The 14722-nt window shown below is 40.3% G+C and overlaps 1 protein-coding gene across 1 annotated transcript in view; it reads left to right on the top strand.

Moving 5' to 3' along the window:
* The window catches only part of TLL2 (tolloid like 2), a 129052-nt gene that overhangs the window by 63018 nt on the left and 51312 nt on the right, over positions 1 to 14722 (top strand). The window contains exons 4-5 of the mRNA XM_029245818.1: positions 11934 to 12089; positions 13965 to 14082. Of these exons, the coding sequence (XP_029101651.1) occupies positions 11934 to 12089; positions 13965 to 14082 (274 nt within the window). The remainder of the gene's footprint in view (positions 1 to 11933; positions 12090 to 13964; positions 14083 to 14722) is intronic.

Here is a 14722-nt window from a genome sequence, read left to right as displayed (position 1 = left end):
AGAGAAGGTTTTCCTGTTCAGAAGCTGTGCTGGATGAGAAGGGCTGCTGGGCTTCTGTCCGGCCTGCATCCTGCAGAAATCAGGGCTTGTTGCCGACAAGGGCATTCCTTCTATTGATACATAAAATTAACGCAGAGCAAAATGAATCATTTTTAAATGCCAGAATCCTGTGTTTCAGGGATGCTTCTGTAGAGGTGAAGTACAAACCATTATTCACTTCATTTTATGTTCTTTCTTTAATGTTATTTTATATTTTACACACACAATATATATATAACTTCACAGTAATGTACAAATGTGATGATATCATCATATACTTTTCTTAGTGTTGTGGTTTTTTTTTTCCCCCTTTAATTTGGCTACCTCCTTCACTTCTTTTTTCCACATGTTACCCCTCTACTCTTCCCCAGGTAATGCATGCTAATAACTTTGTTTTCACCCTTTCGTATTTTTCTCCATGCACATATATTCACATATACACTGATGCAGAGATGTATACATATGCATACGTAAACATACATATAAACACATAAACATATATACAGATATGTTTTGTCCTTTTTTTTAAAAAGGGATCATATTTGATACGTGTTTTTTAGGCATTATGCTTTTCTCACTCATCAGTACCTCATGGAAAACCCCTCCAAGACACTTGTATAACTTCAATTTATTCTTTTGAATAGTTGCAAAATATTCCTGGTATGAATGGACCATAATTTATTCAATCCTTCTTTTATCAGTTAATAGTAACTTCAAGTTTTTGCCATCATAAACAATGTTGCAGTAAAATACCCGAATATAGATCCTTACACACTTAGTATGTTTTAAATAGATGTTGCTAAAATGCATTTCAAAAGGTGTAAGTGTGCTCCTTTCACCATGTCCTCCCTGGCACTAGGTATTATCAGTGTTTTTAATAATGGAAACGATAGCTTATTATTAGTTAATTTGTATTTCTCTGACTCCTGGTGACTTTCAGCATCTTTTCCTACCTTTGTCAGTGATCTGGGGGTGCACTTCTGTGACTCGCTTCTTCCTGTCCTTGGCCCATTTTCCTGTTGGCTTGCTGATCCCCTCTTAGCAGTCTGATCTCCTTTAGAGAGAGGCAGACTCTTCCACTCACAATCCCCACCACCACCATTTGACAAATGTGCATCTGATTTTAAGTCACACCAAGTATTGCTGGGACCGTGCGCAGGGCCCCTTTAAAATCTGTATTTTTCTGCTTTGCTTTCTCAAAGGTATTTTGACTTAGGCGTTTTCAGGCTCCCATTCACCTGGTAAAATCCGTGTCACTTCATTTTGGCCGCAGATGACCAGCACTTAGTGGTGAAAATGGACACAGGTGTAAGGATGAAACCAGAAGGATTTTCCATTACCCTTCAGTGATGTAGACGCCACACCTAATTTTTCCTTCACGATTTAAGTGATTTATTATGGCATGAAAACCACCCCCAAACTTAGTGACTTCAAACTGTGATTTGTTATCTCTCATGATTCTGTGCATTGACTGGGCTTTTGGGGGTGGTTCTTTGGCTGACGTCAGCTGGGGTCACTCACTTGATTACATTCATCTAGCAGCTGGGCTGGGCCGAGAGGGCCAAAAAAAGCTTTAGTCACATGTCTGGTGCCTCACTGTGCCTCCACATGCTGTCTTTCCACATGGACCTTCACCATTTAGTTGTCTAAGGATTTTTTATAGCATGGTGGCTGGCTTGCCAGAGAGAGGAGACAGAAGCCACCAGTCCACTTAAGGCATGGACTCTGAATGCTACTTCTGCCACATTCTATTGGTCAAAACAAGCCAAAGGGCCAGCTCAGCTTCAAGGAAAAGAAAATAGATTCCACCCCTTAATGTGAGAAGTGGCATGAACTTACAGGGATGAGAGCTGTGGCCATATTTGGAGACCATATACTGCCTTCCCTCCCTGCATCTTTCCTGCTCACCAGCAATAGCTATTGTCAGAATTTTTAATATTAAGATTTACTGTTTTTTTGGGTGTCATATGACCCAACCAAATAAACTTGAACAGTCAGACACACTTGGGTTTGCATCCCAGCAAGGCACTTAGTAGTCACAACCTTGGGTAAGTTATCCAGCTCTTCATCTAAGGTTTGGAGAGAATTAGAAACAATATTTATGCAAAGCGCATTGCCATGTGTCTGGAACTTAAAAGGTACCCAATGAGTGTAGCTCTTCCCCTTCTCTCTCTCCACCTTCACCTCCAAGAATTAGATTATCCAGCAGGGAAGGTGCATCGTCCACCTCTGGACTGGGATTTCACAGCTGTTTAACAGCTGCACAGAAACACCATTACGGGAGACAGGAAGGAATAATGCTCCCGCAGCCCATTACAATTCTGCCTCTGGTTGGGCTGTACACGGTGCTCACACTGCGACGAGAGATCTTCTTGGGTGTCTTAAGGAGGATGATGACAGCACTGCCCCACCCATGCCGCACACCCCTGCAGTTGGCTACATCCATAGTCTGCAGCCCCTCAAATGATCCTGGTGTGTTTCAAGAGGATAATGTCAAGGTTAGGCCAGTCCCTTCACTCTGTATTACAGCAGCAGACGAGCAGGTCTTTAAGCATCCAGGGTGAGCCTGAGGAGGAAGGAGACCCCCAAGGTGAGGTGAAGGCCATCCCTTCTAGCTTGTTCCCCCAGCCTTCCCATCTGTCCCTCCAGGACACTGTCAGGTGCCAGCCTGGGTGCCTCTTGTTTTTGTTTGAATTAAAGATAAGGCAAGTTGTGTCAATCTCAGATTCCCCTTTAATCACAACCCACCCCGCTTCCGCCACCCCCAGAAAAAGGGACCGCCCAAGCAGGAGAAAGGATCTGAGGGAAGCCCCTGGTTGGCTGGCTGCAGGACCAGGTGTATTTCCTGGCATTATGTTGCTCCCCTCAGCCCTGATGGCGGGGATTTGTGCTTCCAGCTTTGGGGAGGTCTGGGGGGCTTGGGGAATTGCTCACTCGGCACCCCTTGGCAGACTGGTCTGAGGAGCCTTCCTACCCTGGAGATGAGAGCTCAGCATGCATTTCGGGGCCGATAATGGGATTAATGAAATGGAGTGTATAACTGTACCTCAAAGGAAGCTGCGACTGTTTTGGTAGAGCCTGATTTCCAGAACCATATTCATAAAAGAGAATGGACCTTTCACTTTCTGTAGCAGTCCCTAAGGGCTCTGTGCTGCAGCAAATAATAATGGAATCAGGTTGCACCAGAGAGCAGGGATCCCTCAAACTTGGGCACAGAGCCTCACCCGAACCCCTGAATGTCACTTATGTCAGCATATCTGGGTGTAACCATTGAACCTGACTTTAGGCATTCTTTCTAGCCTGTCCCCAAATGCAGATGTGATGGTGATAACTGCAGCTCTCGTCGAGCCCTTACACAGCAGACGTTTGATGTTCATTGCCTGGTTCCATGCCCATGACACCACCATGCAGCAGGAAGGAGATCTCAGGGGACAGTGGCTCGTCTAGAGCCACACAGGTAGTGAATGGCAGCATTTACCTTGAGCCTAAGTCCCCCTGACCCTGAATCTCTTGCTCTTAATCTTTGGGCTACATCAGTGGTTCTCAAACTTCCTTATGCATCTGAATCACCTGGGAAGCCTGAAAAAGCACAGATACCTTGACCAATTGAGTCCCAATCTCAGGGCAGGGGGGCGGACACCAGAATTTTTTAAAAGCTTCCTGATTGAATCCAATGTGCAGCCAGGTTTGGGAACCATCGTGCAGAATAATCCACAGTCTCCCCCTTTACTGAGCCTTTCAAGATCGCCACAGGCAAGGTGCGAATTTGCCCATCACCCGTGGGGTGAGGGCTATGCAGATGGCTGGACTAGTCAGGGTGTTTACTTCCAGTGTAGGAGGGACTGGTTGACTAATCGAAAATCCACAGTTCCTTGCTTGAGGAGGCTGTGCCATTTATAATACGGCTGTGCCTTCAGCTGGAAACGGAACATCGAATAGCTATGGCAGATTTTCAGAGAGGATAGGGTACACTCCCAGAGCCAGAGAATTTAAATGGACTTTATCCCCCAGCCCACCCCGCCCCCAACATGTTAAATCCCTTCAGACACCCCTGAAGGGAGTCCTCCTCTGCATTTGCTCCTCTTCAGATGCAGGCCTCTTGGACCATAATAAATAATTACATCCTTCTCTTTGGACTCCAATTCCAGATAGTAGTAATCCAAGAAAATCCAATAATGACAGTTGCATTAAGATCCTTCTTCCAGGCTAAGCAGAACATCTGTTTAGACATATTTTTAATCGGCAAATGCTTCCTGTGTTGAGTCCTCAGCAAATTAAATTTCTCACTGGACCGAGGGGGAAGCTGTCATTCAATAACCCATCTCTGGAAATTACACCCCAGTCTCTCTCCAGGTGCACTTAAGATTTTCCCATGCTGACTCGGCTGCACCAGGCCCTAACATTACTGGGTCACATGTATACATAGCACAGCTTCTCTGAGAAACATTGGATTTCTTAGTGTTAGTCCCTCAGATAGAGAAGTATTGATATTTTTGCCCATTCTCCAAAGGAGAGTTGGCGGCAGAGGAAAATTAAGAGACTTGTTGAAAACCGTATGGGAAATAACAAACTTCCACTTGCTACATCACTGCCTGTGATTACTTAAGACAGGATTCTCAGGATTTAAACATTAAGGACTTCAGGGCTGCCAACAGTTTGGAGAGGTTTCTGCCGCAGAATTGTTTGGACTGTTGGGTTGTTTATTTTTAGAATAACTCATCCATTCTTTAACTAATTAATTCAAAATCCAAGAGCACCGAATGCTTACCACCAGCCAGACACTGTGCTGGGTGTGAATAGAGTGGTGAATGAGCCAACCACAGTCCCTGCCCCCATGGAGCTTCCAGTCTACTGGGGCAACTCACATTTGAAATCTGGATGCAATTTGTAGTCCTGGGCTGGGAGAGCAAGTTAGAATATCTGTAGAGACCAAGCAGGTAATGTCAATGGGTGAAATGCCTGGATGGGACCCTGAGGAGTGGGAGATAGATTCTAGCAACCAGGAAAACGTGTACCCTGACTGTAGAGAGCAGGTGCTACTTAACTGCTATGGGTTGTAAATGATGGAAGATGGGCCCACTGTTGCCAGATCTTTCCATTTTTAAAGAAAAACTAGGAAATCTGGATTTTTATGTGAAATTCCTTGATTTTTAAAAGTTGGCTTCTCAAATGAGAAGCCAACTTTGTTTTTAAACAAAACAAAACAAAAACCCAAAGTGTAGGCCAAAAGCATCCAGGCCAAACAAAACACATCTGTGGGTTGGGTTTATCCCAAGAGCTGCAAGTGTGTGACTTTTGATCTAGAAATTCTAGCAGTAAAACAATTATGTTCAGGCTTAAAAATGTGTTATATGCCAACTTTCTTGTTCTGGCAACTGAACTGGCAGGGACCCCTTTTACAAACATAGAACTACTGGAAAAAAATATAACCTTCCTCTTACTCCAAATTAAAAATACAGAGTTAAGCTCAAAGAAAAGATAGGGAAATTGTCATTATCAGAAAAGAACAGGGAACATAAACCCATGAAACTAAACTTCAGATGGTGGCAAAACTGTGCAGAGGGCACTGAGACTGGGCCAGGATTTGGGGTACTGAGGGCTGGTGGTTTTTTTATGCCCATGTAACAGCTATATAGGTTCAGGATTTGTGGCCTTGGTCCCATGTGAGACAGGAAGTGGAGACTGAGATCTTGCATAAAATGAACTCCTTCAAAGGGCTTCCTAATCATTAAAAAAGAAAGAAAGAAAGAAAGAGAGAGAGAGAGAGAGAAAGAAAGAAGAAAGAAAGAAAAAAAAAGAAAGAAAGAAAAGAAAAGACTAGAAAAACTCTGTCCAGTGGCTGAAAGAAGGGGCAAGAAATCTTGCTATATTTCCTAGGTTCTAAGTGGGGGTAAAAACATATCTTCTATGAGAAACTGAATCCCAAAGCCTGTTCCTGAGACAGGTATAAGTTCTCAAATTTCATTTCCTATGTATGGAAACCATAAGCTTAGAAATTAACATAAAAATTGATCTAGGACCCATAGAATCCCAAGAGCCCTGAAAAAATGAAAATCAGGGTCACACTCATTGCTGAGGGCATATGAGACTCTTGCAGAAAGGAATAACCCTCCCCCACAAAATGAACTTTAACTAAAAACATTAGAAACACAAAAAGTTAATCCATGAAGGATAATCAACAGAGACAATAACTTGGAGAATTAGTACCCCAAGATGCAGAAATAATAGAACAATCTGTGTGAGATTAAATAGGTATACATAAAATGACTAAAGAGCCAATGGGAGAATTTGAAACTATTGTGGGGGAAAAAAAGAACAGATCAATTTAGAAGCCACTAAATAGGGCTTTTGGTAATGATAACTGTATTTATTGAAACTGGAATGGGATAAATAGTATATTGAACACAACTGAAGAGAGAATTATTGAAATAGAAAATAGATCTGAGGGGGCGGAGCTTCAAGATGGCAGAAGAGTAAGACATGGAGATCACCTTCCTCCCCACAAATACATCAGAAATACACCTACATGTGGAACAACTCCTGCAGAACGCCTACTGAATGCTGCAGAAGACCTCAGACCCCCCAAAAGGCAATAAACTCCCCACGTACCTGGGTAGGGCAAAAGAAAAAAGAAGAAAGAGAGACAAAAGAATAGGAATGAGACCTGCACCAGTGGGAGGGAGCTGTGAAGAAGGAAAGGTTTCCACACACTAGGAAGCCCCTTCATGGGCAGAGACTGTGGGTGGCGGAGAGGGGAAGCTCTGGAGCCATGGAGGAGAGCGCAGCCACAGGGGTGCGGAGGGCAAAGTGGAGAGATTCCCACACAGAGGATTGGTGCGGACCAGCACTCACCAGCCCGAGAGGCTTGTCTGCTCACCTGCCGGGGCGGGGGGGTGCTGGGAGCTGAGGCTTGGGCTTCGGAGGTAATCACAGATTGCCAACAAACACATGAAAGGATGCTCAACATCACTAGTCATTAGAGAAATGCAAATCAAAACTACAATGAGGTATCACCTCACACCAGTCACAATGGCCATCATCAAAAAATCTACAAACAATAAATGCTGGAGAGGGTGTGGAGAAAAGGGAATGCTTTTGCACTGTTGGTGGGAATGTAAATTGATACAGCCACTATGGAGAACAGTATGGAGGTTCCTTAAAAAACTAAAAATAGAAGTACCATATGACCCAGCAATCCCACTACTGGGCATATACCCTGAGAAAACCATAATTCAAAAAGACATGTACCACGATGTTCATTGCAGCACGATTTATAATAGCCAGGGCATGGAAGAAACCTAAGTTGACCATCGACTGATGAATTGATAAAGAAGATGTGGCACATATATACAATGGAATATTACTAAGCCATAAAAAATGAAATTGACTTATTTGTAGTGAGGTGGATGGACCTAGAGTCTGTCATATAGAGTGAAGTAAGTCAGAAAGAGAGAAACAAATACCATGTGCTAACACATATATATGGAATCTAAAAAAAAGAAGAAATGGTTCTGAAGAACCTAGGGACAGGACAGGAATAAAGATGCAGATATAGAGAATGGACTTAAGGACACGGGGAAGGGGGAAGGGTAAGCTGGGACGAAGTGAGAGAGTGGCATGGACATATATACACTACCAAATGTAAAATCGATAGCTAATGGGAAGCTGCCACATAGCACAGGGAGGTCAGCTCAGTGCTTTGTGACCACCTAGAGGGATGGGATAGGGAGGGTGGGGGGAAACACAAGAGGGAGGCGATATGGGGATATATGTATATGTATGGCTGATTCACTTTGTTATAAAGCAGAAACTAACACACCATTTTAGAGCAATTGTACTCCAATAAAGATGTTAAAAAAACAAACAAACAGAAAACCAAAGTAGTTCTAGAAGTTGTAGACACTGTAATAAGGCAAGAAAAAGAAATTAAAGGCATACAAATTGGAAAGGAAGAAATAAAACTGTTCTGATTTCCAAATGACATGTTTGTCTATGTAGAAGATCTCAAGGAATCTACCACAAACAAACAACTCCTAGAACTAATTAGTGAGTTTAAGAAGATGGCAGAATACAAGACCAAAACACAAAAAAATGCTTATATTTCTAATAATTAATGTGCAGAAACCAAAATTAAAAACACAATACCATTTATAATCACTCAACAAAAATGAAATACTTATACACTTTAAAAAACATGTATAATATTTGTGTGCTGAAAATTACACAATGCTGGTGAAAGAAATAAAGACCTACATAAATGGAGAGAAATACCATGTCCATGGATTGGAAGGAAGACTCAATATAATAAAGATGCCATTTCTCTCCAAATTGATCTGTAGTTTTAATGTAATTCCCATTAAAATCTCAACATTTTTTTTTGTAGACATAGATAAGCTTACCCTAAAATTTATATGGAAAGACACAAAATTCATATGGAAACATAGCTAAAACAATGGAAAAGAAGTCTAAAATGAGAGTAATCACTCTGCCTGATATTAAGGCTTACTACAGGCCTTCCTCAGTATCCCTGGGGGATTGGTTTCAGGACCCTTCATGGATACCAAAATCTGTGGATGCTTAAGCACCTTATATAAAATGGCATAGTATTTACATATAAACTATGCACATCCTCCCATATACTTCAAATCATCTCCAGATTACTTTTAATACCTAATGCATTGTAAATACTACATATTTGCTGGTGCATGGCAAATTCAAGTTTTGCTTTTTGGAACTCTCTGGAATTAAAAATATACTTTTGATCCACAGTTGGTTGAATCTCCAATGTTAAACCCAGGGGTATGGAGGACTGACTGTATATAATTACAGTAATAAGACAGTGTTATATTACCAGGGGGATAAACACATTGATCAATGGAACATAATAGAGAACCCAGAAATAAACCCTATTACTATATGACCCAGCATATTGGGTATTTATCTCAGAGAAATAAAAATCTTCACAAAAACACCTGTTCATGAATATTCATAACAGGTTTGTTTGTAAGAGCTGGAAACAACCCAGATGTCCTTCAACAGGTAAATGGTTAAACAAACTGTGTATTACTCAACAATAAAAGGAAACTATTGATACATGCAACAACTTGGATGAATCTCCAGGGAATTGCACTGAGTGAGAAAAGCCAATTCCCAAAGGTTATACATTGTAGGATTCCATTTAAATAATATTCTTCAAATGAAAACATTTTTGCAATGGAGAACAGATTAGTGGTTGAGAGTGTAGGGATGGGTTGGGAGGGAGGGGAAGGGAGGTGGATGTGATTTTAAAATGACAATATGAGGGATCCTTATGGTGATGGAACTATTCAGTATCTTGAATGTGGTGGTAGATACACAAACCTATACATGTTATAAAACCGTGTAGAACTAGACACACACACACACACACACACACACAAGTATACGTAATGGTGGGGAAATCTGAATGAGATCAGTAGATGTCCATATCCCAGTTGTAATACTGTATTATAGTTTCATGAAATATTTCTATTGGGGGAAACAGAGTAAAGGGTATACAAAGTCTCAGTATTATTTCTTGCAACTTCATGTAGATCTACAATTATTTCAAAAATTTTTCAATTTACAAAAACTATTTCATATACAGTAAAAAAGTAATATTGAACCCCAACATTATGACCATTGCAAAAGTTGTTTTATTGTTTCTTGTGGGAAATGTATTGCTCACAGAATAACACCTATTGAATGACTCATTTAAAACAAAACATAATTACACGAAAAGATTGAAAATATGTAGATGCAGAAAAGTTATATGAGGCAAATACTAATCAAAATAAAACTGGCATAGCAATATTAATATCAGTCAAAATAATCTCCATTATGGATGAACATTATTACAGATAAAGAAGGTATTTAATGATGAAAGAAGCAATTTAGCTGGAACATTTAACAATCCTTAACTTGTCTCGTTTAACCAGCATAGCCTTGAACAATATGAAGGAAAAATTAAAAATAAAGGAGAAGATGACAGTTCACAGGCTTAGTTCTCAAGGTTGTTTAAAACACTTTTCTCGGTAGCAGAGACACTAAGGAGCCAAAAACATTTGTAAGTAGAATATTTGAACAACATATGTAGCACCCTTCAACCATCAATTTTGGAAACTAATGCACATTATTTCAAGGTTATAAGGAATATTTATAAAAACGATCACGTAGTGGGCTACAAAGCAAGGCTCAAAACAACAAAGAATTGATACCTTGGAGCATGGGCCACCATCCATGGCCAGAAGGCCAAATCCAGCCTGCCATCTGTTTTTGCAAATAGAACACAGCCATACGCATTCATTTACACAGTGTCTACGGGTGCTTTCACACTATAATAGAGTTGGGTAGTTGCAGTAGAGACTATATTAACCACAAAACTTAAAATATTTACTATCTGGCTTTTTACAGAAAACGTTTGCTGACCTGTGCCTTGGAGAATAGGTCCTTGGAACACAAAGCAATGTTAGACATCAATAACACACACAGAGAGACAAATGTTTAGAAATTAAAAATCACACCTCTAAATAATCCAAGGATCAAAGAACAAAGTCCAAATGGAACTTACAGAATATATCAAAGTCTAACATTGAAATGTACATGTCAAAAGATGGGATGCAGGCAAAGAGGAACTCAGAGAAATTTTAGTATTAAAATGGTAATATTAGAATGTAAGAAAGATTGAAAATTAATGTGCCAAACATTCAACTCAAGAAGCTAGAAAAGGATGGCCGATTGATTTGTTACAAAGGTGCCAAGACAATTCCATGGGGGAAAAAACTAGTCTTTTCATCAAACGGTGCTAGTACAACTGGATATTGCATAAAAAAGAATGAAATTAGACCCCTACCTCACACCATATACAAAAATTAACTCAAAATGATTGAAGAGCTAAATACAAGAGCGAAAAGTATAGAACTAAACATAGATATAAATCATTATGAGTTTGGATTAAGCTGTACAGGTACACCTCAGAAATATTGTAGGTTCGGTTCCAGACTACCGCAATAAAATGAATATGGCAATAAAGTGAGTTGCACAAATTTTTTGGTTTCTCACTGCATATAAAAGTTATGTTTACAATATACTGTAGTTTATTAAGTGTGCAAAAGCATTATGTCTGAAAAAATAATGTACATACCTTAATTTAAAAATACTGCTAAAAAATGTTAACCATCACCTGACAATTCAGGGTTGCCAAAAACCTTCAATTTGTAAAAAACACACAATAAAGTGAAGCACAATTAAACAAGGTATGCCTGTAATTTATTATATATGATACAAAAAGGCAACAAAAAATGCATAGATTAGACTTCATCAAAATTAAAAACTTTTGTGCTTCAAAGGACAGTATCATAAAAATGAAAAGACAATCTATAGAATAGAAGAAAATATTTGCAGATCATATATCTGATAAGGGTCTGGTATCCAGAATATATAAAGAATAATTATAACAACAATAAAAAGACAACACAATTAAGAAATGGACAAAAGATTTGAATAGACATTTCTCCAAAGAAGATATACGAATGACGAGTAAGCACACGAAGAGACATTCAACATCATTAGTCATTAGGGAAATGTAAATCAGAACCACAATGAGATGCCACCCGCTTCACACCCATTAGGATGGCTATAATCAAAAAGATTGATGATAACAAGTGTTGACGAGGATGTGGAGACACTGGAACCCTGATGCTTTGCTGGTGGGAATGTAAAATGATGCAGCTCCTTTGGAAAATAGTCTGATAGTCCTCTAAAAGGTTAAACATAGAATTACTATATGCCCCAACAATTCCACTCTTTGGCAAATACCCAAGAGAACTGAAAATATATGTCCACACAAAGTAAATGGCATCATGACTCTCTTGCAGATGGCAAGGAGAATGCTATGCTTCCACAGAGCCCTGGGACCTTGCATGCTGGAGCTGAGACCTTCTCTCCCCGGGTCCGAAGAGCTACAACCTCAAGGACAGAGAGGATATGGCCAGGAGGGGTCATCCCCTATGTCATTGGAGGGAACTTCACCGGTCAGTAGCTCCAAATGAGGCCTGGTTTGGGGCTGGGTGATTTGTCTTCCTAGGTGGGCAAAGTCCTCCCAGGAAGGACTTAGGTGAGATGGAACAGACGCCGGAGCCATAGCAGTCCCCCTGCTGAAGCTCCCTCTTACCCACAGGGCCTAGTGCTATCGACCTGAGGAAACTGCAGTCTCTGTTGGTGCTATGTCCTCAAAAGTGGTCACCTGGTCCCTGAGGCTTCATGCAGGGGGTGACCCTGGTGGAGTCCCCGCCCTCCTTCCTGACAGCATCCATGCCCTTGGTTCCGTTGCACTCCCATGGCATTAACCCAGGGCCACCAGTGCCAGATCCTTAATTAGGTGCTGGTGATAAAAATATGACTAAGATGTCATCCTGCTCTCAAGGGGCCCTCAGCCCTAATAAGAGAGAGAGAGATGTGTTCCTAAAGAATTAAAATGTGGGAATTGTCATCAGCTACTAACTTTTGTTCCTTGGTGTCTTAACCATGTTCTTTCAGATCTGGTGTGCTTTTCTGGCCAAAGATTGATATAATCTTCTTCCAAATTAACTAATTTTATATAGAGAACTTTGTTTACACAGAGATATTTATTAGTAGGATTGCCATTTTGGTGAGTAATTGCTCTATAAACAATTTTAACTAAAAGTGTCAAGATGTCACTTGACACTTGGATGGCTAAGTTACTCTTTCTTCTATATGTATGTTTTGGGGGGACATTATGACACCACACCTGCATCTTCTACACTATGATGGGAGCCTCCCAATGGTTCGTTGGTTTGTTTTTTGCAACAAAGTGTTTCTAGAATTCAGACCCAATCCCCAACCATCCTGTGTACTTCCCAAACAACTATTTTTCTAGATCCTTCTCATTGCTTCTAGCAAAATCAAAATACAGTAGTATTATTTATTTCAGATTGATAGATTTTGAAAAGAATACTTATTGACTAGATGAAGCTATCAGCCTAGAGTTTACAACTACTTTATTCTTGCTCCTAATTTACTTATTGCTTTTCCAATTTCTAATCAGGGAAATATGAAGAAAGGTTCAGAGGAAGTATGAAATTCATCTGTTTTCAAAGGACTTGCAGAAAATTAGGCTCAAGGATCCCCCAGCAAGACTAAGTGAGAGAGTGGCATGGACATATATACACTACCAAATGTAAAATAGATAGCTAGTGGGAAGCAGCCTCATAGCACAGGGAGATCAGCTCGGTGCTTTGTGTCCACCTAGAGGGGTGGGATAGGGAGGGTAGGAGGGAGACATAAGAGGGAGGAGATATGGGGATATATGTATATGTATAGCTGATTCACTTTGTTATACAGCAGAAAGTAACACACCATTGTAAAGCAATATACTCCAATAAAGATGTTAAAAAAAGAATGATACAACAGGATTATTATATTTGACAAAAAAGGAACCCCCAGCAAACACTGAACCCCAATGCAAAAGTAGCATGAATGTACATGCAAATAGAATTTATAGAGCATGTGGGAATACCGTCCTATAGGTATAAAATAGAATGAAGGGGTGGAATGCAGTGCTGGTGATTTACTTCAAGAGCCTAAAATTGCCAAATTGAATAACCTGAGTAACATTTTTTAAAATTTAGAAAAGTACTTTCAATACAAAGGAAAAGTTGGGAAGCTGGGGACATTTTGAAAAATCTATTTTTACCCTCTCCCCCAATTCACAAATCCTACTCTCTACGTTTTGGTAATTCAGGAAAGTTATATTGTATTCTTAGCTAGGGAAATCCTTAGTCCTAGTTCATATTTATTCTGGGTCACCCAAATGAGCTTTTTTTGATCATTAGAACATGCTTTGTTGTCAGCCAGCATCTAAGGAAGGTATGGACCTGTCATTTCAGGAAGCCAGAGAGCCATTTTTAAGCAGGCCATGAGACACTGGGAAAAGCACACCTGTGTGACCTTCATAGAGAGGACGGATGAAGAAAGCTTTATTGTGTTCAGTTACAGAACCTGTGGGTAAGTGAAAGCAAGTTCACCTCAGTGGAATCTGAGGCAGACAAGTCAGATGGCTCATGAGTCTTGAATTTTCTCTCTAAAACAAAGTGTTTCCAATATGCTGTAATATATAGAAGCCCAGCATTTGTCAGAAACTCTTCTTGCCCTCAATGAACTCACAATCCAGGGACAAAGTAGGTAGGTCAAGAGGAAGACTCCAGAATGACAAGGTGTCTGTATCTCCTGTCATGGGAGCAGTTGAAGGAATTGGGAGTGTTTCATACAAAGTGGTTCTGAACCACCTTGGGGCCAGTGATTCCACTGAGAATCTGATGAAGCTATGGGCTCCCTCATTATGGATGTACATATATGCAAAATTCTTCATGTAATTTTGTGGGCTCCATGGGCTTACAGACTTCCTCCAGAAAACATAACAAATAATAAGATGACTGGATTATGACTATATGTTATGCCAATAAATGTAAGTGTGATATACTCTCCTATTGAAAGGAAAAGTTTCCCATATTAGTTCAAAAACTTAAACCCAACTACATGCTGTATACATGAGATGACTACTGAAGAAAATGATCCAGAAGGGTTTAAAAGTAAAAGGTAAGAAGGCATACAGGCAAATACCAACAAAAATAAAGCTGGGATCACA

This window comes from Monodon monoceros, unplaced genomic scaffold (genome assembly GCF_005190385.1).
Source record: "Monodon monoceros isolate NGI ecotype Baffin Bay Population unplaced genomic scaffold, NGI_Narwhal_1 Super_Scaffold_4, whole genome shotgun sequence".
Lineage (NCBI taxonomy): Eukaryota > Metazoa > Chordata > Mammalia > Artiodactyla > Monodontidae > Monodon > Monodon monoceros.
Note: the sequence above shows the minus strand (reverse complement) of the source record. Positions and strands in the feature narration are given on the sequence as shown.